General features: G+C 44.1%; 2 protein-coding genes across 5 annotated transcripts; both read right to left on the bottom strand.

The window, feature by feature from the left end:
- Positions 1 to 1,102: 1,102 nt before the first annotated feature.
- Positions 1,103 to 3,143, bottom strand: TMEM174 (transmembrane protein 174). Its single transcript, XM_037372618.1, has 2 exons — positions 2,497 to 3,143; positions 1,103 to 1,527 (listed from the first exon to the last, which is right to left on the bottom strand). Exons 1-2 carry the CDS (start codon positions 3,126 to 3,128, stop codon positions 1,428 to 1,430), a joined length of 732 nt encoding a protein of 243 aa, XP_037228515.1. The 5' UTR covers positions 3,129 to 3,143; the 3' UTR covers positions 1,103 to 1,427.
- A 6,635-nt stretch (positions 3,144 to 9,778) lies between these two features.
- Positions 9,779 to 23,491, bottom strand: TMEM171 (transmembrane protein 171). 4 transcript variants are annotated; one of them, XM_037374472.1, is made up of 6 exons: positions 23,362 to 23,491; positions 21,912 to 22,173; positions 17,533 to 17,661; positions 16,339 to 17,058; positions 14,489 to 14,630; positions 9,779 to 10,103 (listed from the first exon to the last, which is right to left on the bottom strand). In XM_037374472.1, exons 4-6 carry the CDS (start codon positions 16,967 to 16,969, stop codon positions 9,875 to 9,877), a joined length of 1,002 nt encoding a protein of 333 aa, XP_037230369.1. In that variant the 5' UTR covers positions 16,970 to 17,058; positions 17,533 to 17,661; positions 21,912 to 22,173; positions 23,362 to 23,491; the 3' UTR covers positions 9,779 to 9,874. The 4 variants fall into 4 exon arrangements, with proteins under 4 accessions (XP_037230369.1, XP_037230371.1, XP_037230372.1 ...); XM_037374474.1 differs by having other exon boundaries at positions 17,533 to 17,657; XM_037374475.1 differs by lacking the exon at positions 21,912 to 22,173 and having other exon boundaries at positions 17,533 to 17,657.
- Between the last annotated feature and the right edge of the window lie 2,362 nt (positions 23,492 to 25,853).

Here is a 25,853-nt window from a genome sequence, read left to right as displayed (position 1 = left end):
GTTACTTTGGACAGTGACCATGGCCCTCTAGATCATTTTGCATGGTGCCTGCTCCAGCAGGTGTGGGCTGAGAACAGCTTCTACTTTGAGCCCTTCGAGGGAGATGATAGGCAAAACTGATGGGATCTTGCATGGGGAGGTATTGACTTCTTCAGCTGTGTCAGGGCATCAGGGTGTTTCTGGGCACACTCAAAAGCAGAACTTGAAGCATAGGTGCAAATACAAAACAAAAATGAAAAGATTCATGGCATTCTCATTGCTCTGGGGTTTATGCAGTACCTGAGTAAAGGTTTCTGGGACCTCCATCCTGGATTGCCAGATTTTGGAGCTTATGCACCTCATCCTTTGTTAGATATGGCTGTAAATACAGTTGTGGATACATCTGGAATCATGCTGATCTTGAAAGTTGAAACTGAACAAGAAAGTTCACTGCAACCCATAGTTGTCTGGATACTCTGGAGGAACCTAATGCCCAAGTTGTGTGCCTAGAACCCACATTCAACCAAGAAAGGGACCTCAGGAGGGGTTCCACCACAGGTCTCCCATAGAGTGAGGGTGCAGCAGGGAAAAGCTGTGATTTTCGAAGCCTTTAAAACTGGTAGGACCACATGCCTCTGTCGACATTCCAGAAAGGTTCCATTTTCTTCAGGGACATTAACCTAGTAGTTGTTAGGACTCCTGGTGGAAGACGGTGTTTTACATCCCATCAGGGGGGGAAGGGAACTGAATTTGATGCAAACAGGATCTCTCAGAGGTCTCCGTAAAACTGGGCAGTGGTCACTATTTGTATTTTCTCTGCTTTGGGATGCTCTGGTTCAAGCAGGGCACTCCAAAAATGCCCACAGGACCATGTGGTACAGGTGAACAAAGCAGAAGAAGTCTGATCTGTTGACTGGAGTTGCTAATAAATGTGCTAGTCTAAGGAATCAGAAAGAATTAAAATATCACAGGCATTTTCATGGATCAGACACTTGAGCACTTCTGAAGTTTTCCAAGCAATCAAGAGGGAAAATACATCAAGAATACATCAAGTGCTTTCTAATAATGCTGAATGTCCAGCAGCAATCACGACCTTCCACAAGCATCTTGTGCATTCACAGTTCACACTGGTTTCAGCAAGTCTGAAAATCGGGCTTTTTTTTTGGCAACTCTAATATGGGTTTAGAACCTTGAGTTTATAGCTTTGGTATTAATAGTTTTGGCATCAAATAATTAATAGCTCTGCTATTAAACTGCATAGCAAAAGGCTAATGAATTTTGAGGCAAAAAAATAAGGGATTGGTTAAATATCTTCAGTGATACTAAACTGTGTATCAGTAACAAGACCTTGCTCACATTCACTTATCACGCAAGTGTTTAAAGAAAAAGATTCTTGGGATTAAAAAGCTGGTGTCTCTTAAAATTGTCATCTGTTGTCTGTGGTTATTTTATGAAGACAGTGGGTATAGTTCCTCATAACGTGGAGGTGACAAGTCATCACAGGCATAGACTTCCAGCGGTTCTGGTTCATCAGAACTGTCATCTGACCTGAAAATAGGAAGGTGAGTGGGCACAAGAAGAATTTAGCAAACACAAAACATGCAAGTAACCTCAGTGCTGCATTCTGTCAGCCTTATCTGAGCAAAGCACTTCCCGACTTCTTCAGAAATGCTACAAGATGAAGTTTTACTGTGATTCAACCATTTGCTGTGTTCTTTTCATGAGGTATAAAAGTGTCAGGAGGTGACCTTTGTTTTCGTGCTGCCTATGCCTGTCACACATCTTGCTGAAGACAATGGGTCAGTCAGCAGTTTTTCAAACAGACTTTCATAAATGAACTAAAAGTGACATGTTCTAAGAAGGATATAACGCTAATTTCTATAATTAGAATATTTTTCCTTAGGGGAAAGAACTATAGAAAATTATTTTGATTAAAGCAGTTTCGTACTGATCTGTAATAGCAGTGATCTTACTTATGCCCCAAAACCAGGAAAAGATTAAGGGCTGGAAGGTTGCTACAGTGCAAAAGCAGTGTGTTGTGACCAGGCATAATCAGGAGGTAAAGCATCTGGTACCAAACTGATTCTTGCATTGTTGTAAAAATGCTGTTTGTGCGCTGACTCGTGTGTTGTGATTGTGTTTGAGTGGAAGCCTGTGGCTGTACATATGATAACCTTCTGGTCAACAGCCTAAAGGTAGTAATATAAGCATACACCACCACCCCTCACCCCACCCAGGCAGGAGCATATATGCTAATATCTTAAAAAATAACATGAGATTTAGTAGATTGAATATTGAAAGGGATTCGTAAATTAATTTAATTTGGATAAAAATGCTTTCCAGAAAAATTATGACTCCATAGCCTTCACTCAAGAAATACTCCTAACAAAGACAAAAAATATGTCTGAAGAAGGGTAACACCCTGGACTAGCTTTTGTTTCCTTTGAAACCATACAAAGCACTTAAAATACTCAGAAGCCTCTGTCCAAACACACTAAGGCATTTCAGAAGATGTACCTCTGATACCTGGTATTCTCTGCAGGATAAGTAGTGTAGTTCTCATCTCCAGTAAAAGCTGGATTATCCAGGGGGTAGGCAGGGCAGAAGTGAGAGGAGCCCGGAGTGGGAATCGGTGAGGTGCTGGAGGAAGCAGCACCGCAGCAGCTGAGTACCGGGTGAAGGTAGCCAGGACTCACAGCAATGCCTTCCTGGGGTGGGTATGGCGGAGGGATGTACTGTACCACCGTGGCACCGTGAAAAGTTATAGGCTGGTTAATGCCGGTGAAGACAAAAGACTGTCCGCTGGTGGTCTGGTCAAGGTCTGATGTATTTTCCTCTCTTTCTTTACAGGGCTTGCATGTAAGCATGTTAAATTTACAAACAGCAATCAGAATAAAAGTTACTCCAACAGACAGCAGAATAGGCCCTAGTAACTGAGTCCACTCCAGGTGAGTAATGCCGTCGTATTTTATCCATCCCATCACAGTGAAAGTGATCCCCACCAGTCCCAAAAACACACCTGAAAAGAGCAAAGTGGCACCAGCTTTATCCCCATCTGACACCAGGGCATCGGATCTGTTTGGCTGATAAGGAGTGACAGAAAAGACATTCAAGGAGAAATCTTCTACATTGTTGTTGTTCTGCTCCATTACTGAGTGTAATGTATCTTCTGCCTCAAGAGAAAGGGAGCTTGTAAGGGACTTGGCAGAGCTTTGAAAGTCAAAGGTTCAAGTTAGTTATACAAGAACTGTGTGTGTGTATGGTTAACAGAGTCCATCATGTGAAAGAATAAACTTTGCTTAGAAGAATAAAGGTCTGAGAAGTGAAGCCTGAAGTGATCACTAAAGACTCCTTGAATTACCACCGTTGCTTCCAAAATGGCTTCATCCTTGCCTGGCTGCTTATCTCTTTGTTTGTCCTCTTCTTTAATTTGGCACCCACAGATACTTCCTCGCTGTGCCCATGCCAGATGGGAGAGAAAGGAAGCTGCAGCCACCGCAGCTTTTCCTAGGCCCCCTGCCAGCTGACGCATCCAACATATGGACAGCATACGTTTAGTCAACAGCAGTGTGGTGACTCTCGCTGTCCTTTGGCCACCACATCCAGCTCCATTTTCTGCAGGAAAATGTGTGGCCATTGCTGGGGGTGCTTTGCAGTGCTCTGAAGTGTGACATTTATAGCCATGCCTGGACCCCTGTTGCAGCTTGTTCTGCAGCCCAGAGCTTCCGTGGTTTAAAAAATATCAAAGTAGGTTTTCTGATACTTTGCCAAGGGGGAGCAGTAGGTGGGTGGGAGGGTAAGCGGCAACAGGGTGGTGAGTGCTGAACAGCTTGGGAGAGCTGCTGGTTGTGGGAGAAGTTATTTCAAGCCAGCCAAAGCTTTCCAGCTGTTTGAAGGTAGCGTAACTGCTCTGTAATTTCCCCTTAATTATGGACATTTTTTGTTGTGGGGTCTCCACCCCTTCCTTAAAGTTTACACTGAATGAAGCCCACATACACTGAATAGCACACTATTGCAGACATGAGAAAGCATCTTCCGTAATCTTAAACCTGGTGCAGTGAGGGACCTTACACTGTACTCAGAAGTACCTAGAATGTTTTTTTACATCACAATGAATCGGTCTGTTGAACATATGTCCCATATATTAAACAGACAGATTAATTGAATGTTGAGATCTTCTCTCTCCTAACAGTTTCAGACTAAAGTAACTGCTGCCAGAGGGTTCTGGTAGAATGCCTGTATAATTCCTTAAGGAGGAAAAATCTCCCAACTACTCGATCTGTTTTGACTAGCATAGCAGGGGAGTACACGCAGGACAGAGATTACTACTCGGGTGGTAGAACATATAGTGCTATTTCCTGCTACCAGCGGCTCTGGGGAAGCAAGCTTATCCTCAGATTTGTAAGATAAAAATAGCTCTAGAACTAGAAAATCCACCTTTCAGACTGCTTCTTCAAAATCAGTAAAGGTGCCTTTTTAGTCTACTGTGCGTTCGTTCATAGCACAATGTGTGACAACAGCTCACTTCTGAAAGGGGCTGCTCACCAAATTTGGCACCTTTAGCTGAAGCATCAACTGCTGCTGAATGCAATTGCAGATGTGTTTTTCTCATTTGTTAGCAGATAGACCTTGAGGGATTATTAGTGGTGGACTCCTTCAAAAAACATCTGGGAAGTTTCCGAAGTCAGTATTACGTGTTTTCTATCACCAAGGGTGCCAACAAATTCTCTAACCAGCCTTTCCCAGAGCACCAAGTCTAGTCAGGACAGTCCGCACCACTTGAGCAGTGTTAGGGCTTGCAATGCAGTGGGTTCCTATGATGACAACTACATCAGAAAGTGCTGAAATACTAGATAAGCTGTCCTTATATTAGTAATTATAGCTAAAATGTAAGTCACCTTTAGCCTTGCATTTGGTAAACTGAATGGAATGACTTGTGTTACTGCTCCCCACAAGTCAGGTTTTTCCATACCATGAATCACTCTTGTCACTGAATGCTGAATCTTCCAGGCTTTCCAACATCCTTTTGAAAGCAGCACTGTATCACCATAGCTGGGTAACTAATGGTATGTACAGATGTAGTATCACCTTCCTCCCCTCATTCATTCAAGAACTCTGCAACTGCTATTTGCAACAAGCTTGTGCTGGAGTGCTTCCTTGGTCCTACACAATGGTCCTTAGATGCTGGCTGGAGTCAGAGTTTTCCAAATTGGGTGTTGCATCATCCCATGGCTGATGCTCTTTGCCTCTGGCCTAGGACATGACTTCATGGCTGTTAAGCAAGCCCGCAGCACAGCTGGAGAATACAGGTGGTTTCTTCCAAGGCTACTTGTCTCTTGAACTTTGAAAATGGGATGGAAAACACCTTCTGTTTGGTGCAGCAGGATCTAAATTGAAATTACACCTTTCCCTGTAAACTGCCCCTCTTTGTAAGATACAATTTATTCTAAGCCTCCCAAGATTTCTCCCATTATTTCCAGACACGGTGGCAATGCTGCATTCAGGCAATCTTAAGAGATCACTGGATCACATTGAGTTTTTAAGGCCAGTACTTTTCTTTGCCAAGTAAGCGTACGCTCTGGGAATTCACTTAAACATGCTGATTTACTAAATGCATCCCCTTTTACCTGAAATAACTCTTAAACAAAGGAAAATACATTTGTGAAACCTTAAGGAATTGGTCAGAGCAAGGTTTTCAGAATGGGTGCCATTTTGAGATCTCACTACAGTTTTGCTCCCATCTGTTTCAGTGACCTTACCCCTGAACACAAGTGCTTCTTTGCTTTCTGTTCCTCTACACAATTTTCTGTCACCAATGCAGTCTTCCCCTGCAGTACTTGCTGTCAGAAGCAGGTTTCCTGCAAGGCTCTGCACCTCCTCAGTTCTCTAACCTGTTTCAAGAGTCATCCTAGTAAACACTGACAGGCCTACACTTAATCCTTTTCTCCTGTCCTTCTGCTATTTATTTTTACATAGTTGTTCACATTATCAGCCTGTTGTAGTGAAGTTTTATTTTCTTACATGCCTATAATATAGTCAGGGACTCAGTCACAGAACATGCAAAAGATGTTGTATAAAAGAAAATTATACCATGCTATCACATACTGATTGGCTTTAAAAAGAGTAGGTACAAGGTATACTCCATATTGAAACATTCAGTTGAAGGAAGATTAAGGAGTCAATGATTTGACTAAGAGAGACTTTTTCCTAGAGAAAGGCAACTGTACATGGCAACTCCAGTGGAAAACATGCATTACGTGTGTAAGAGCAGAACCTAAATAACCATCACAAGTGGGCCTTGCACTCCTGCCCTGTACCAGCACAGTGCCAGCCTCAAAGCATAAATAAGCTGTGAGGAGCAGGTTCAGCCAGCTGCCCGCAACTGCATCTGCCTGCAAGGTAGTTTTGTATGCTCCCAGGAAATGTTGTCTTGTGAGCAGGCACACCAAATTGAAGGTATTCCCATACCTAATGATCCACATACACACGTGTGATAGAGGGAGGAGCACCATGCTAGATGAAGGTTGACATGTTCGCTGCAGAAATGTGGAGATATTGACAAAAATGTCTGCCTGGACACAGAAGTGCTCCACGAACCATGACTCTGAAGAGGCAGGATAGAAAAGGGATAGATGGATACAGCGCTACTAACCACAAGGGCCAAGGATGGGGTGGGTGCAATCCAGCAAGTGCTGCTGTCCTAAAACCAGCATCATTGCAGAGATCTGTGCAATCTCAAGTTTTTCAGATGAGTTAGCTTTCTATTTATTTTTAGCTGCTGGTGATGCAAGAAGAAAGATTTCTGCCAGAGAAGAGGTATCCATTTATATTTTAGTAAATCCTTCTCATATCCAAAGGATTGCAGTGTTGCAGTTAGAAGCAGAGCAATGTCAGTGCAGGCAGCAAGGAAGAGAGACTTTAACTTCACTTACAAATGCTAAGCAATCCTTACCTCCCACTTTGCCTGTTTAAGTAAGTGTGAATCAGTAACCAACTTGATTTGCACCCTAGCATTTGTATGTCAAGCACTTAAGCTAACCTTAGGGCAGAAAGGGGGTTATAGCACCATTAGTGTGACAGTAAAGTATCTCACTTCCTCAATAAAAATGCTATTCTGTATTATTTTAAGCTACTTTTATAGTTTTACAAGGTGTTGCTTCCTTTCTAATACAGACATTTCACCCCTACTCCCCACATCAAAAATTCCTCCCACTAATGCTGTTCGACCAGTGGTAGCCTTCAGTGGTGGAGGCAGATCTGCTAGCCTCTTATATTTTCTGACCTTGCTGAAACAGATTTTGACAGCACAGTAAGCAAATACTGTTGCCCTGGCTATGTTAGCTCTCTCTGTGCTGAGCAGGTTATGGAAATGCAACCAGCTCACCCACCAAGTTTTCAAGGAAAGATTCTCCAAGTCAGAAATGGGAGATACTAATACAGCCATAACTTGAACTATTTCTTAAGCATCTTATCAAGATGACACAGAGAGAACCAGTTTTCAATCCTCTTTTTCAGAGGTAAGTTAGCACCTACCCTTCCCAGGAAATTCAGGTACTGACTCCAAAGAGTCAGGTCAGCAGCTCTCTAGAGCATGCTTTCCATGAAGACTGCTTTTTCAGAAATAAGGTGATCTGCACTGGAGACTCTGCAGTAGAAGATCAAAACACAATAACCCTGAAGAAAAACAAGATCATGTTTCAGTTCCAGAGGACTCAGCTTAGAGTCAACATACTTGATTTGTCTGGTCTCCTGGGTACATCTTGGGAACAACTGATTGAGCAAAGTGCAGGCAGCACAAAAGGTTAATACCTTTACAGTTAGCAATCAGACATGACTGTAGGTTTTTTTTTGAAGACGGTACCATATTTCAAGATTTATTTGTTTAGAGTAAATGCTTTTTGATGTTTAACCTTTTCAGCAAATGAGTGTTCACTTGTAATTCAAATAACAGAACAAACCCAACATTGATCTTTGCACAGGTAAAATACCCCAGCTTCTGTACTTGCTATATAACAGCATGATAAATCCAGAGACAGAAAGAAGCTTCTTTGACATGTGCAAGGCCTTGTAAGCATGAACCATGCAGGGCAGTGGGCACCACTGCTTCAGGTTACAAACAAAAGCTTAAAAAAAAATAATGAAAGAGATTGTACACCATAGCTTGGATTACAGAAGGCATTCAAGGAATAGCATCCTTGAAAAACTCACTAGGTAAAAAACACTTGAGAAAAGAGGACAAAATACCTGCTGGCTTTTGTGGATCCCCTTTCTTCATACAGACATTTCCCATGGCTAAGCCATGCCAGTTTAATCAGCTCCCACACACTAAATCCCTCTCTATGCTGTGTTTGCTTATTACTCTGCACGCTTAAACCCCTGAGCTCTGTTGATGGCTAAATATACCTCCCTTGACTGGCTGGTTTGTTTTTGTGTGCCTGCACAAAGAGCTGCCCTAGCATGACTCAGGGAACAACACAGAGGTAGAATTAAATGGCCAAATGCAGGACCTGAACATCTCTCCGAAGAACTCTGCAGGTGAAAGGCATGGTCATAGAAAGATGACACAAGGCAATCACCTTTCCCCAGGCACAGGAAGGAACTTCAGTGCTTGATTCAAAGCTTGGCATTCTGCTGCAGCCAGGTTCCCTGAAATTCAGCATGGCAGAAGACTAAGTCAAGCTGTAGCTGAGGTCCCAGAGCACACAGGTGTTCAGAGACTCAGATGATTAAGACATAGATCGCTCTTGCAAGATGTTTTAACGCCAGTAAGTTCACCACACTGAACCAAGCCCAAACGGTAGCTCTGCCACCTTCTGGTTTTGGACACAGCATCAGGTTCAGAGCAAGTTGTAAAGCATTAGACAGCAGCAACTCAGTTGCTGCTAATTGTCCTTACCTACTACAAGCAAATCGTTCAGTTTGGGAATGGGTGCAAACAATCACAAAGTCAAACTAAAGTCTGTTGTCACCCCATTGTGAAGGCAGGCAGCTACTGCTAACTTAGGGTTAGCATAGGGACAGAGGAGCTGAGAGGGCTGTATTTCTGAAGGGTCTGTCAAGTTCTGTGTCAGTTAAAAACGCCTGTTGCATGGATTTCCGTGAAACTGCATCTCTTGCATTTGCTGGTAATGTCTGCACCTGGAAGATAACATCGCTGAGTGGCACTCACTCTCACAAAACAAGCTCTCCTTGTATAAAACATGAATGATGATATATAACAGTAGCTTAATCCCCCTGAAACAGTCATTGCCACAGTTAAACTGTTAGCCTATTAACTATCCTCAGTGCTGCCTTAGGGCTCTTAACTGCTGGCTAAAACTGATTTTCATAGGGATTATACTTACATAACGACCAGAGAGGGTCTAAATTAAGCTATGGAGTGTTTGTTACTAGGCAGACCAAAAAGTAACCATTTAAGTTCTCCACAATATACTTGGTCCCAATATTCAACACCCTATTTGTAATGCTCTCAGAGCACATATAAAGTCAGTAACTTTGCAAACAAGTATTTTCCATAAAAGTCATACAGAAATAAAACCACTTCCTAATTATTTCTTTTTTGAAGCTCCAAATGGATTTAAATAAAATAAGCAAAAAAAGTTGGTCTCTACTTAGCACCTCCCATTATATAAAGCACAACTAAAAATAGAAACTGAAGCTGTAATAGAAGATGAGCATTTAATATTCTTGCAGGGAACTGAATCCCTTCAGACTGCTGGCTCAGGAGACCAACATTACCTAATACTTCTTGAAACCCAGATTCATCATTTATGCTTTTTAATGAAAAATGAGACACATCCAACATTATTGGTTTTATTACAAAATGTAAATAAATTCAAAAATTCTAAATCTGAGTGTACAATTTAATTTAAAATTAAATCTAACTGACAGTTCTCTATGAGCTGGTGTCAGTTGTGGCTAAGGAAATAGATGATGAAGATGAAGAAGAACATGGAGAATAGTCATTACTTGTTATTGATGCTTTTTCTTCATATTTTGGAGGTGATTCAGAGGAGAGGTAAAGCATCGGTAAAATGTCTGAAGGCGAGCTGCTTCCAGAAATTGTATATATGGTTTCATAGTCTCTAACAGCAACTGTTCTTTCATCATCTGCAAGCTGTGCTCTATAAAACACAAAACTGCATATTAGCATAATTCATTTCTCTACAGCGAGTGAAATGCTACTTGACTTATATAAACATGTATGTAGGCACACACTCTCTCTAAAAATCCCTGAAGCAAGGAACTTGCATAAGCATTAGGATTTCATTCTGTGGGCTACATTATGACTCATAGGACAACTCTTTCTTCAGAGGGGAAGGGCAAACATGCTCCCTTCTAACCTTTCACATCACTAGTCACAGCCTGGCTTATGGGTATCAGCTGCTTCTGGCAGGGCTGTCTCACAATCTTATTAAATCTCTTGATCCTCAGCTCCTAATGTATCTTTCCTTCTGTAGTCGTATCACAGACACAGTCCCCCTCCCTTATGAAAGACAGTTACCAGACTTAGAATTGTATCTCAAAAATCACAATCCTTGGCCATTTGAGATCTTCCAGGAAAGGCAACTTGAAACTTTTATTAGGCTTTCCAGCAACCCACGACAGACATAAGGAGTAGCAGTCCTGCTCAGAACTAGAGAAACAGAAGCAACTGGGCATGACCAGAATGCTAAGTTCCAAATGACAGTCAAGGAGGGCAGCAAAGTATTCACTGCTCTCCTCTGACCATCATAACTGGATCCCAATCGGTTGCACCCGCATGGTTCCGGTACCCTGCTCATCTCGCCCTGGAGTTAGCTCTCAGCATACCGCTTCAGCTGCTTCCTAAGGGAAGGGAAGACCTCCTCATTTCTCACGACTCACTCTGAGAGCTGACTCTTGCTTTTGTGCATACATCTGTAATCCCACTAACATTCTGTGAGGAGCAGGAATACAGAGCATAGTTAATTCATTTTCAGTGCTGTTACTGGTGTGTGAGTGTGTGTGTTTAAAGGAGAGAGAGAATATACAAGAAAAATGCTGAAACACTATATAATAGATTGCAGGAAAAAACCCAACCACTTCTGGGATCAGACCATGACTCAGCTTCCTACAAGCTCTCTCATGCAGCACTGCCTCCACCACAGCACTTGTTGACAGAACATGGAGCAATGCACTTAAGAGCAAATTATATTTGCCTGTAACCATCCACATATAAAATGGGTATTCCCTTCCACCTTTGGGATCTTCAAGCATGGCATTACATTATGAGGAATGAGGCAACTGCTTCTCAACGAAAGGTCTTGGGAACCAATCTGCACTAGTCAAGATGCTGTGGCTGCTACCAAGTGCTGAGCCATGGGAGAGTATGATTGATTGAAATAGCCAGAGGTGGTATCAACTCACAGGGTCTCTGTGAGGACCCTGGGGAGCATGGATGGGCACAAAGCATGCGCACCCCCAGCCACAGAACACCAAAGCAGGAGGTCAGGGTTTCTGCATCCAAGTTTGAGGTGTTTTGTCCACTCTACTAGAAACTGCCCCAACAAGCTGGGCTACAGCTGCCTCTTTGTGTACATATGCTCACAAGACGGAGAAGTCCAGACAGACAATCAACAATGATTGAGTTGATGGGATCACACACACAAGTTTGGCGCACCAGAACTGGACGTTTGTGGGTTGAGGCAGCTGATCCAGCTGCAGGGGATTTTGTAGCAGAATGGATGAGGGAAAGAGGGGTCCTCTGGTATGTGTGCCTGCAGGGAAAGCCCACAAGAAGTCTGATGAACTAGCTTTTGTGTCGTTTTCCCACTGCCCTTTATTTCTTCTTTTTCAGTGCAGGATGCACTCACTGTATTCTTTAACTCCATTTGATAATCCACACATTTTACCAAGCACATGGGCAGGCAGCCCACATCTGAACTCAGGGCCTGAAATACAGGGTAGAAAGGAGCTGTGGCCCTCAGTTTTTTGCATCGTACTTTTACAGAGTGGTGGTACATGAATCACTGTCTTTCAGCTGCTTGCAAGGCTACAGGAGAACATGCATATTCCTGTATTTCTTCCAGTCATCCACTCCAGCCTGGTCTTCTAATTGTGTTCAAACTGAAATGGTTTTTGAGGGTGCTCATGGACTGTATTTGAATTGGCTGTTGCAGAGCTACCAGAGGTCCAGGTTCACAGTCAGGGCAAGTAATTTCTCCACACACATCCATTTGCTTTGTATGTACATCTGGGATGTACATGCCAGAAGGGAATACAGCACATGCTGGAGTTGTAGCACAGACAGGCTCAGTGTGGTGCCTAACTCCAGGACTAGCAGCAGCTGGTATGAAACACCTTCCAGCTGTGGACACCTTCACCCAGCCTAGTTAGAACACAGAGACCTCATGTAAATTCCTTCTTTCAGCAGCAGGAGTTTATTTTCTCTCCTGCTTGCTCTGTGTATAGCTCTGAGAGCTGGTAGATTTCACTTACAATTTGAGAACAGGCAAATACATTTATACTTAAAATAAAATATTTCTTCACACAATGATTTGTGCCAGGTCATAAGAGCCACTGCTCTCTGGAAAGCACTTTTTCTTTATCAGTCCTGACATCTTCCCATCCCTGCATCTGCCCTTGTCATCCTGAATTGGCAGGTGTTTAGGGCAAGGAATAATCAACAGATTCTCACAAGCTTTGTAGAAAAAGTACTTGGTCTGAAAATTTAAGTGCAAAAACAGCAGACTGCATGAATTATGGGTGTAGCTCAGGTTTATTAGACATTGCATCCTTCAGCACAGGTCATCAACCTTAAGCTGAACCTCAGTCAGTGGGAAGCAAACACTGAGCGTCTCCCTTCCCTAGGTGGTATATACATGATCGGTTTTTCTGTTTGGGAGCCAGTTCCTCTGTGCACTAGAGAGTGTTGCACTAGTAGCAAGTAAGAGTGAGTAGGGTTTTTGATAGAGGTGTTTATTTTATGTTAAAAAATAAAGATATTTTGACAGGAGGCAGAAGGACATTCTGGCTTGTGATAAAAGCAACAAAAGGAGGCATCTGCTGTGTCCAACAAACACGGGGAGAAAATGTTTGAAGGAGGGCACTAGGAAATGGAAGACAACATGAGTAGTTGTTGATGGTGACTGCCTACAGAACAGAATGCTTTGCAAGCTGGGGCTGAGCCTCAAGAATCCACCAGGTATACTTCAAATTATGACTAAAAACCCACAGACATGGCTGCTCACAGCATAGTAATAAGTACCACTGCGAACACAAGTATCTTCCTCCTGTGTCATGTAGGTCTTCGAGCAGGAAGAGGGTTCGTGCTTGCTTGCTTGCTTCAAAAGGAAGATTAGTACTTGAATTTTGAAGAAGTACACAGCATCAGGCACACAGCTGGTACAGCTGGTCATGAAACACACTGCCTCAAGAGAGCAGAGAAGTCTGGAGTATAGCAGAAAGCTATTAAAGCAATGGCACAACAAGTACTACAATGGAATACAGCCAGGCAGGCTGGGGCTTTTGTTGCAGTGATGGTGCTTAGGATGCTGCAGGTACAGTCTTGTAAAATAAAGTCATCCAATGAAAAAAATACCACACCACCTACTGACTCACAGATCAAAAACAAGCTGACATAGGATCTACCAGAAGATAAACCCAAGTCAATTCTGAATCATTACCGGCCTGAAAAGTATTTGGGGGCTCTAGGCATGTGGCATCTAGCTCTCCTGGCCAGACCTACTCTCGGCTCCTAGTATGGCCCTTGCAGTGGCAAGTTAGCAGCCCACTGGTGGTAACCCACAGGGGCTAAATAACCCTGCAAGTTCTTGTGGTGCAGACAACTCTGTCAGTTGGCAGCTCTTCCTCCCTGAGCTTGGTGGTGGCGGCATCTAGCAAATCAGCTGTACTCGTGTATGGAAAAGTGGCTGCATGTGTCATGTACAACATCCTGAGATGAAGCTGGCATTGCAACCTTCCCTTCAAGCTCTCTGAAGACTCCTGCAGTATCAAGGTATCCTTTTATCTTGACACAGCAACAAGACAAACCAGCATGGCAGGTCTCATTTCCTCACGGTGGAGAGATAAGGGTCACAGGGAGCACAGAACACACTAAAGTGGCATTCCCAGGGTCACAGGGCCTGTAGATAGTATCATGTAGGGCTTGCTGCACTGGTTCTACAGAGGCTTCCTAAAATCTGGCAGTGTGAATATTATGCCACTGGAGCATTGCTGTCAGAGGCACCTTCTCTTGGACAATCTGCGTAAGTGTTTAAATAAGGCTTTGTTTTCACTTCAGAAGTTTTCAGTCATAAACTGGTAAGAATTTAACCTTCATAAAGGACACACAGTGGCTTGTGATTTCCCTTTTATACTAGAATATTTTAATGCCATTTCAAGTAAGGTATGTGAGGTAAGTTGAGTGATGCACTAGAAAACTTTGCAGCACCTAGTAAAGTTAATTCACAATGATTATTTAAGAACATTGTCTCTGATACCTTAAGAAATAGTTCAGATTTCCAAAGACAGAGAAGAAAAGTCTTACCCATTACTGAAGATAGAGTGGTATGGTGGAGGACTTTCACTTGTAGGCAAGCCGCTTGACATAAGACAATGTGTCACAGTTGGTGACACAGGGTCAGCAAAATAAGGAGGCGGTGGAGGTGGGAATACCATTACAGTATCACCTAGGGAAAAAAAACCCCAGCGATTACTACCTCTGAAACATTAGGCACCACTGTTTATTCTAACTGTATCCTAGAATATTTTCTGTCTTTGGAATGACAGTATTTGTACTTGTCTGCCATTTAGGATAAAGTGCAATGATCCCACATACAGAACTCTTATATTCTGCGCTGTTAAGAATACATGGAGGTATGTTCAAAACCAAAAAACAAAACATGCAGCATATTGATAAACGGAAGATTTCATTTAGGAAATACAGCTAGGGCAGGGGAGTGTTCCATCTAGGGAAGAGACATAAACCTCTCGTTGCTGTCTGTCTTCAGAAACTGAAAGTGCAAAGCATACAGTTGTTGTTGGCTCATTTTAAGGGTAGCCAAGTATTTAATTTTCCTCACATAGCCAAAACAGGACAGTTTAAGTTTCTCCACATCTACTGCAGTGTTATAACAAAAGTCATTAATGGTTCTGATGACTGATTGTGTGCCTTGACAGTTTCCCTACTAAATTACTTGTAGCTGAAGGCACACTATTAACATTAGTACCACAACACTGATCTATAACTCACTATCGTACTGTGCAGCATATATCTGCCAATTTCAACTTCGTTATTGCGGAGTTTCACACTTATTTTTTCTTTAAGCAGAAAGTTCCTGTTGGCCACTGAGCTTGCATAATTTATATAAATATTCACAGCTGGTTGGCACTTTTTTTCCTTTGTAAATTGTGTGCAGGGACAGGTCAGGGAGCATCAAGAGTGCTGAGTGAGGAAGGGGTGTTTTCTAGCTGAGTCACCACTGTTCCAGAACGTCACTATGCCAACCAGACCTCAGCCTTTCAGTTTTACTTTTCCTGATGGAAGTATAAAAGGAATCCACTGATTTTGCTTTCTTGCCTTTAAAGACAATCCAAATTCCTTTCTCTGACCCTGTGATTTATCCTGGTGGCTGGAAAGCTGACTTTAAATCCTCGCATTTTCTAAGGATTACCAGGCTACAGGTCTGTACATTGGTTTGACAGGCAGAACAAAAAAAGCTTTGCATAATGTATTCCAAGTCCAGTTAGTCAGATGATAGTCAAGCAACACTACGATTGACTCAAACCTTTCTGAGAGCTAGAAAGTTATCAGAATAATCTATGCATAAAATGTATTCATGGGGTATTAAAAGTAGCACTATATGCAGGGGAGCATTCCCTGCTAACTTACATTTATCCAAATAACTGTGCAATTAACAGAAACATTTTGTAATTACACCTCTGAGTGATGGAAGATGTGGCCATGATTAAAAAGAAATACAATACAATGCTTATGAGTCAGATTCTTCTGTTTAAGGGGTCAGAGCTCAGGACTAAAATAAATCTTAAATATAGTCACAGAAGTCATTAGACCTGTGATTTGCAGTGTCAGCTATACCCTTTGGGAAAGGAAGTGGGATTGGACCCATTTGTGTCAGATTACATGGCTTCTTTTGCACAGACCATGAGACCTTTCCTTTTTATGCCAAAGGAGAGGTTCTGTCTTTAATAGAAAGGTAACCCAGCTGACCATACAGAAAACTTAAGTGACAAAGCAACATTTTTCAGTTTTGGATAGTCTGACATGCCAGAACGGACACATTTAGAGCTCAAACAAGTAATATTCAGAGGCAAATCATGAGTGGGAAAAAACCCCTACTAACTCTTAAATGTAAAGTTCACACATTTTTTACCCACCTACTGTAACCTGAAAAGATTCAGGGCTCTGAGGATGTTCTTCACTTTCGCAGGATTCTTGGTTGAGATTTAAGGTTTGTTTCTTTTTAACATGAGCTATCACGAAGAAACACAACCCAGTGAGCACAATCAAAGGTCCCATGATTTGAAGTGACAGGAATCCACAGCCCTGGAGGTCCACATCAGAACTGCCGGTGTGGTTGAGCTGTATGGTGTGCCAACCGGGGCTGCAGCCAGGAACCCAAATGCCCAGGATGCTAATTAGCATACCACTAGTTAAAAACAGGAATCCAAATATGAGAAACTGGGCAAACTGACAGCTCCCTTGACAAAAAACAAGGCTGTACACCTGCTCATTTTGCAATTGTCTTTGTCTTATATACAACCTGGCCCTTGATCGTGCCAGTAAAACACAAACCAGTCCAGTTACAGCCAGCACAGGCCCAGCAGCCTTAAGGACCTCATTACAGTCACTGAAGGTTCCAGATGGGCATGACTGGAGAATAAAGACTGAAAGCAGGAATCCAGCACAAAGCAACACAGCTCCAAAAACAAAAAGGAAAAAAATAAGTTTCCCATGTTGTCCATTATTTCCTTCATCTCCTGATGCAGGAACAGCCACTGGATACATTACAAGAGAATCTCCTCAAGCAGATGAGTTGGTTTTTTTTGGATTTTTTTCCCCCCGTTACCATTAAGTGGCAGAAAACTACAGTAGATCTGTGAACATGAAAATACACGAATCAAAAGAAGAAAAAACAATCAGTGGAATTAGCTACATTATAGTATTTACTTCTGCATTTGCTACTCTCCTTGTATTGTACACTCGTGGTGTATTTTCTGTTTTGTATTACCTCCATTATGGATTTAAGGGCCTAACCAATTTTGCTGCCATTGAATGCTGATGAAACGACAGAATTTGCTTTACAGTTAGACTGGAAACAACTGTAAATGCTGTTTCACACCTAAATGATTTGTTTCTTCAGATAACAGTCTTACTATTAAGGGTACGTAATTTTCAAAGTCTGAATTTTAGAAACAAGGACAGGGTAGCTTTCCCCTTGAAAACAGAAAGCTATGGAAAATTTCTGTAGTGAATGGCAGGAAGTGACAGCTCTTGAGAGAAAGAACCTTACTGCAAATGAGTACTGCTGACTATTGGACTTATAACCAAGTAAATCTTCTAATACATACCTTTTCAAAGCATATAAATCTTGCTTCTCCTTCCACCGGCTATGAAGACTTTTCTGTTTCTCTCCTTAAATCAGTTTCCTGTCCTATACAGCTGCAAGAGCTAGTACACAGAAGATTTTGGGCTTCTCTCTTGAAAAGACAGAAAAAAAAAAGGAAAAAAACATACTAAGGACCATATACTTTAAGTCTCACAGATTCCACAGTTAGACTTGGTAAGCATACTGCTCCCACACTTCCTTTCAACTTCTTCTAATTCTGAATCCTGTCTATGCTCCAAGAAAGCTTTAAAAAGAAATACCAAAGGTGGCTCCCAGAATGCCCATAGGAGTCTAGATTCAGAAGTAAAACAAAAGAAAATAGTGCTGAGGCAAATAACAGTCCATATGGTAGTATGGATGAGAAATGCACTGGATGTGGACAAACTGTGGCAGTGAAAGCCTGACTGAAAGTTAGGACAGAGTGCCATTCAGTGAGCTGTAGGGGGAAAAAAAAGTAATAAATTCTGCCATTACCCACAAGGAAGTTTGTGGGATCCTGACCTAAAGGACTCAAGACAGCCACCTGTACTCCATACCACAGTGACTAGCAACTACAGACATCTCTGCCCCAGTGGCTACCATCCACCAAAAGCCAACCTGAAACCTGCGGAATTTCAGACTATGGAAAATAACAAGTCTGAAGAGACCATGAGAAAGCTGTTCCCTACCAAGTGTAAGAGGTACTTCAGTGTACTCATCTTGCAGCATTTTAGCATGACCTTCTTCCCCTCACTAGTCGCCTCCCATGACAGGCAACTTCATCTGTGATTTGGATATATCTGGAAGGATATATAGGGACTGCAGGAGTCTGTCACAGATGCAAGTAGAGAATTGGTTTGGTCGCTGCTGTTTGTTGGTTAACCTTCAGCCTTTCCTCTACCAGCTTTCACTGCCCTGCCACTAATTCAGATGACTGTAAGCTAAAAGTCAGGTTATACTGCTTCCTCCTTACGTACGCCCCAACAGTTAATCCACAAGAAATACAAAGTATTATGTAATTTCTGGAAACAAACTGTTGAACATGTGTCAGCCACAACAAGCTTTGCATGACTCCCCTGTAACTGCAGTGCCCCACTGAGATAAAAACAAAACACATCCATAAAACCCACTAGTCACTCAAATACATAATTATCTGTCTGCAACGCAAGGCAATCTATTGAGTCACTTTACTTAGCCACTTGTAAGTGTAGGACCCAATTAAAGAATTGGCTGAGCAGACACACGAATGATGAAGTTATTAGATGTTTTACTGCTGAACATCAAACCAGACCCCCAGCAACAAGGGAGAAGGCAGAGAGCTGCATGCTGGTAAAAGGCACAATAAGCATAAGACTTGACGGGCAAGGAAAGAGCAGCACCACTCAAAAAGATGGCCACTGCAGGAAGCAACAAAATCTCCCAGCTAGCCATCTCAAATATCAAAACTGAGGGACCTCCCTTAACGCACTCCATTACTATGGTCAGTTAATTTGTAAACTATGTCTGCTAAGTGTTTCTTCCCTGTTCTGAATTCAGTCTACCCCTTTACTAACACTGGTTTGAAAAACTGCTAAGGCGCCCTTGGTAGAAGAGTCATAGTCTGGAAAAAAAAAAAAAGGTTACGAAGAGCACTAAAGATAGGACAGTATGTCACAAAACCCCCATATATTAGACATTCTGGTAGACTTCAAACTGAAGACCTTTAGCCAAGTACACTTTCAATATTGTGTGAGCTCGAGTCAGTCTGAAGGCACTACCAAGCACAGAAAGTGGGATTAGGCTGATTACTCCTCCTTCCTCAATTTTACTGGTCTTTCCTAAATTAATAACATAGTTTCTCATAACTGCATATGCTCCTTCATATTGAAAAATTTCTGTTTTCATAATTCATCTGAGGTGGCTCAGATTTTCTGACCTACCAACAAAGGCCCAAAACTGAGTAAGGGTCACCCGAAATACAAAAAAACCCCAACCCCAGCAAAGCCCAGTTTCAAACACAACTGTCTTGAGGTATTTTTCTGCTAAGGCACATTAACTGTTATAACAGCAATACACTATAATTAGAAAGAACTCTGAATCCTTTCTTTGCCGTTCCCTCTAGGGAAGAAAATATGGACATAAGTACAAGTAAATGAGGACAAAAGGAAATAATGTGAAGGAAAAAATTTTCAAACAATTAGCCCTTAAGAAGAAAAAAACTAGAGATCTGTTCTTATTACTCCAACAGTGCCCGCTTCTCTTCCACCAATCTTGTCATGAGATTAAATTAAAACACACATTAGAAATGAAGCATGTGCATTTTTTCTTAATTCTTTCAGGCCACAGAAGAAGGAACATTCAGAACAGTCTGTTGTGGCTTTGAAGATGAAAGCCACAGATTTTATGCTGCAAAGTCTAAGGGAGGACTACTTTTCATTTACACTATCACTAAATTTTAATGGAAAGCCCAATGCAAGATTAAGCTTTATTTCTTGTGTTTCAAGAAAAAATATTTTAAGAAAGCAGCCAGCCTTATATTGAGCATGTGCTTGAAACAATTCCATTAGATCTGGTATCTCCTCTGGAATATTGATATAAGAGAATTTGCCTTTCATATTGACCCCAAGTCTGAGACCAGACATGGAAATACCAGGTCAGAAACTGCTTAGAACAAAATCCAGTGGTGTAGAGGCAGCTAAGTATGAGAGAAGAGGGAATTGGAAACATAGCTTGTAAAGGAAGTCTGGTTATGAGCTTAACTTAGATGATATAGTGCTTTACCCTTTTGTAAGTTTGGCCCATGCCAGGTATATAAAACAGGAAATAACATCACAATTCCTTGTCATTTTTCTGTGTAACACTTGTATTACAACTTTCATATTATGAACAACTCCAAGGGTTTTAAAATAAAAGTTTTAATGATGAAACTGAGACTTCTTGCTTTCTGCTTGAACCTTCAGAGAGTTCATATTGTCCAGTATTTCCACTGCAAACTGCAGGGCTATAAATCTACTCCCCCCTACTCATATGAAATTTGATAGCCTCATGCAACCATATGAATTCAGGAACTGAGCATTAAAAGAAAAAAGCACTGGAAGAACGAAACCACTGCTGTCCCTCTGTTTTATGCTTCCCAGAGTAGGCCCCATTCCTGTTCTTTCACTTGCAAAAGGACCCAAATGATTTCACGTAGAAGGACCAGGTCTGGTCTGTGTTATTATTTCAAGAACTACAATACCTTGCCAGTTGTAGTCCACAATGGAAACCCCCTTAGAAGTTACAAGCCACCCTTGTCAAGAGTTTTCCTTTTAGGTGTTTTCACCCATACTTCCAAGTTTTGAGCTGCTACTGGGAACCACCACCACCACCATTGTGTGATTATTTTTTTATTAAATTTTTGATTCCCCAGCACTGCCCCCTGCCCCCCCCCCCCCCCCCCCAGGTTCACTTTAAACCATGACTCTTGACAGGACAAGCTACCTGGAAGGAAAAAGTCCTCACAACTTCATTCACTTTAACTTCCATGTCAAAACATAATGGCTCTCCACTTCCCCTCACTCCTTATATCCCATTTTCTCCTCCATTCACATCTGCCTCTGTACCTGTGCCATTTTTCCGGTCTTTATCATATCACAATTCCCCCCTGGATTGCACTCTTCACTTGACATTCAGCAGAAGCACCCAGCCATGAGCATAGCTGGTTAAATTAAACTAAATTGGAGCTTGCCACCTTCATTCTCACACGCTGCCCTCCCCACAGTGTTTTTAATCACTTATGTGAAGAGCTAAGGCGAAATGCTCAACAGGATGTACTTCTAAGTTTTCTACTTTCAAGCAACGTTAAGTCTACAAGCACTAACAAGTTTTGAGATGCCAAATACCCAACCTGACCTCTTGTGTATGCAGTCTCTAATTAGTGCCTGACAGTGCTCTCATCTCACTGAGCATAAACTCTGATATCCCAGGGAGAAGGACTTCCAAGATTTGGATGCTGCTGTGCAAGAAGATTCCTATGCAGGGAGCAGATGCCACAGAGGGAAACTCTGCCCATATCGGTTGAGAAAATGATTATGTTAGCTCACAGTATAAGAAGGGTAATGTTATGCTGTTGTTTACAACCACTGCAGGTGGGGCAGGAATCAATGTCTGGAGAAGTGCTGGAAAGCAGCTAGGGTAGGAGTTTCCAGAAACTGGGATGAATCCTGCCAGTCTCCAGGCACATGTGCACCAGGGATCCTCCTTAACACAAACCAGCAGAGTCAGGGATTCTGACCTGTGCCAGACAGAACTGTGCTCTGAAGAAGCTGCCAACTACTATCCCTGTGGGCTACAAGAGAAAAACAGCTAGAGTAAAAAGCTGGTCCACAAATGTTTCCCACTCACTTTGGCAGGGGGAAGAGTCCTGATGCCACAGTTGGATGCGAGGACACCAAAAGCGTGTCTGGACACAAAGAAAAGCTTGCAAAGCAAAGTCTGGTAACTCATTGGTTGGATGCCATGCAGGCAACTAAGACAGCATGTAGCTTCAACAACAGGCTGTGAAGGGTCCCACACATGTGGGTGAGATGCTTTGTACACAACACACTGGTGGTATAGAAGAGCCAGGACAAAGCAGCTCCTATTTTCTGTAGTACCTGCAGGGAGACTGGGGAAAAGGTAAACAGACACAGTTAAAGCCAGAGTTGACTTTCTTCAAAAAGCTAAATCAGGACAGAGCAACTTGAAGCCTGTCCCATGGGGCTGATGCACGTCAAAGCAGCAAAAGGCAAGTGGCAGAGAGACTTACACAAGTCTTTGAGACAGATATGACTCAAGATGATGTAGGACCCCAAAAGCTACCCAAAGCCTTCCTGTCCCAGTTTCTTGGGGTTGGTCTGGGGCATTAAACCACTGCTAACTCATGAGCAAGCAAGTAAGCTCTGCTCCATGTGGAAAATGCAGCATCCCATGTCACACCCCTCCTCATGCACCAGCCTGTCAGGCACGCTCTCTTCTAAGTCACTAAGCCTTCCCAGTCACCCTATGATCTTCACAGGATGGACTATGCCCCAAGCGCACATGCTGCAGGGAGACAGGGCAGCCTGTCCACCGGCTCCCGTGGGGGAGAGGGGCCCGGCCCGTGCGGCGCCAGCCCACCGCCCCAGCGAGAGAGAGCCTGCCCACCAGCGCCTGCTCTGAGGCACGCCACCAGCAGCAACCGGGGCGTTACACAGCAACGGAATGGTCTGTAGAGGCCCCTTCAGCCACATCCCATCCTCCACAGGGATGGCATAAAGGTCACTGCGGGGACGCAGCGTGGGGAGCGGTGGACTCTCCAGGGAGGAGATAAACTGGCTTTTCTAACCCCACAGCATTCGTGCCTTAGGTCAGTGCCACGCAGGGGCGCAGCCCTAGCCTCCGCCCTTGCGGGCAGCGACAGGGGCTGAGCCGACGCCAGCCGCTGGGACACACGGCACAAGCCCACCCGCCCGCCGCGGCCCCGCCACGGGGCGGCCGGAGGACGAGCCGCCCCCCCGGCAGCAGGCCTGCCCGCCCTCCCACCGCGCTCTGCCTCCTCGCACCCGCGCTTCCCTCACCGACCCCCGGAGGAGCGGCCGGCGCCGCCCGCTACTGCTGCGCCCGCGCGGCGGCTTTCCTCAGCCCACGGCGGGCGCTGCGCCGGCCCCGGCGCCGAGGGGCGGCGTCCCGCCATGGCGGCGGGCAGCGGGGCGGCCACCCCGCAGTGCGGCGCGACACGGCCCGGCCTCGGGACCCGGGCTGGCCGGGGGCGGGCGGAGCGCAGCAGGTGCGGCAATCGGTCGCCGGCGAAGGGCGCCTAGCGCCCGCCCCTTACCTGGCTGCGGCGCGAAGGACTGTGGCGGCGCGGCCGGCGCCGCTATTTAAGCACCTGCGCCAGGCGGCGCGCACCTGGGCGGCGGCGGCGCGAGGCAGGACTGAGCCGCGCCCAGCCGAGCCGCCCCGCCCCGGGGGGTCATGGGCGCGGCGATGGCTGCTGCGGCGCCGCCTCCCCCGGTGCCCGGCGCCCTGCCCGGCGGTGCCTCGGCCGCCTGGCGGCGCCCCTCCGCCCCGGCGGGGACGGCTACGTTGTCTCTCGCCCGCAGGCCCGACCGGCCTCGGGGGGCCGTGCTGGCGGCCGGCTCCGCGTTGGAGCCGTGCCCGCTGCCCTGGCGGGTGAGGCGGAGGAGGCGGTGGGGGGCGACGCCATGTTTGTCACCCTCCTCGAGGCGCTGAGGCAACTGACCGCCCCTGGGCGCTGAAGGCCAGGAGAGGGCCAGCCGGCTCCGCGGCGGGGTGGGTTTGCCGCCCGGCTGGGAGGCTGTCAGGCCGATGGGCTGGACTGGCAGGAACAGCCGGGCCATTGTAGGCGTCTCTGGAGGTGTGTGTACGTGGCCGAGGTCTAGTGTGCCCCTGAAATACCGGTGGCTTCGAGGTGATGGGGGTTAGCAGCCTGCTCAGGGAGGCTGTGCCACGTCTTCTTATAGTCACTTTGGGCTTACCAGCGTGAGACAATTCGGCACAATTGGGAATTAAAGACAGGCCAAGCCTAGATGTGAGTGATTTCCTTGAGTGGTGAGCCAGTTCAGTCACTGGAAATGGGAGAAGATGCTTTTTCTCTTGCTTGCTAGGTGCTGGCAGTGTGGAGGAAGAAGCTGGCTTTGGTGGTGGAGATGAGAGAGCTGCGAAGTGCAGGAAGCAGCTGATGAGGAGCCGGGAAGGAAGGTCTGGATGTGCCATTCGGATGTGTGTGCAGCAGCGGTAGGACCTGACTGACAGTGGGACTAAAGCTGCCCCACTGGTTAGGCACAAAGCCAGTGAGGTGTGAGGGAAACAAGTTTATGTGAGTTGAGAGGAGCGGTAACAGGGGTGAAAGGTGGTGTGGTGCACAGGAAATAGATGGCAGAAGGGAAAGGAGTGGGTTAAAGTGTGGTTTGGTAAGAGAATGATATTGGGGGGGAAGTGGGATATGTAGGATTGGGGGGATCCGGGTTTGAGTAGAGAACTAGGGAAGACTTGGAATTCAATGAAGAAACAAAAAGTGTATGAAAATACATATGGGGTGTAGGAAGGAGCTTGTGATTGGGGTAGAAGGCTTCAGGCTTGCCAGAGTTGTGGATTCCTGGATGTTAGTGACCCTTTGCTGTCTTGATTGTTTTATATCGCAGCTCAGCTATCACTAACTGGAAGGTGGGCTTCAGTTGTGAAACACTTGGATACTGTTGTGAAGAGTCACATGGTAAGGAGAGACTGGGAAGTAATGATTCCTGTATTCTGTGAAGAGTGAGGTGTTTCAGCAAAGAAAAAAAGCAGAGAATTAGAAAAAAAGCCTGAAGAGAACAAAAGTTGAGCATCATTACAAACACAAGCTGAAGTCAAGCAAAAAGTGAAAGAGCATCAAAATGTATAACCACACTACTTTGTGGAGTGTGACAACAGTGACACAAGAAGATTTAATTTTGTTTATATACCAGGTTTCTATTATCTGATTCTGTTTCTGTTGTTCTTTCAACGTAGGTCGTTAAAAATAATAATAAAAAAACCCCAACCAAACAAAATCCCCATTTTCCTTGATGCTCCTTTCTGTACGAAGTATTTTGTCAGGCTAAACTTTCTCCAGTTGTCTGATACCATGAAATGATTGGACCACTGCTGTGATATACATTCTCTCTCTTTTCCAGTTACCTAAATACTTTGTTTCTTTTTGTGGAAGTACTTTTTTTAAACAAAAAGTCAGTCATGAAAAAAGTTAACAAGCTTGTTGACTTGCGTCTACATGCAAATGATGTCTCTCCCCAAAGCTTGCAATCAGTTTTTCCCCTCCATCTACTACTTGGTTTTCTTGTAGTGTTGGGCTTCAAGATTTGACACCAATGATGAAAGAAGGGGTTTCAGGAATGTCATTCTTCAGGTTGTGAGATTCTGACTCAGCCTGGTATGAGTTTTCAGTGGATTAAGTGGATAATGGTTCCTGTCATATGACTGTAGTCATAAAACTAATCTTGAGCCATATCTTGTGACTTAAGATAAGAAGTATTTTTTAACTTTTTTTTTTTTACTTTTAACATAGTAACTGTTTAACTGTGAGCAATGCATATTTTAATTCCAGACCCTAAGTGGTAATATTTGGCAAAAATGGAGCTAAAGTGTTTTTTGCCATACAGGAGAGTACTGAGAGGGTTGTTTGTGTTAAGTCTGGACATAGTTGTATGACACTGTTTTTTGGACGTTTATGCTAAGAAAGAAAACAGCGTGTTTTGAACTGGCATGGAGAGCAATCCTAGAGCTATGGAAAACCACAGTGCTTTGCACCTGGAGTATGACGAGGGA

Source organism: Falco rusticolus, chromosome Z, assembly GCF_015220075.1.
Source record: "Falco rusticolus isolate bFalRus1 chromosome Z, bFalRus1.pri, whole genome shotgun sequence".
Taxonomy (NCBI): domain Eukaryota; kingdom Metazoa; phylum Chordata; class Aves; order Falconiformes; family Falconidae; genus Falco; species Falco rusticolus.
The sequence above is the reverse complement of the archived record's forward strand: the minus strand, read 5'-3'. Positions and strand labels throughout refer to the sequence as shown.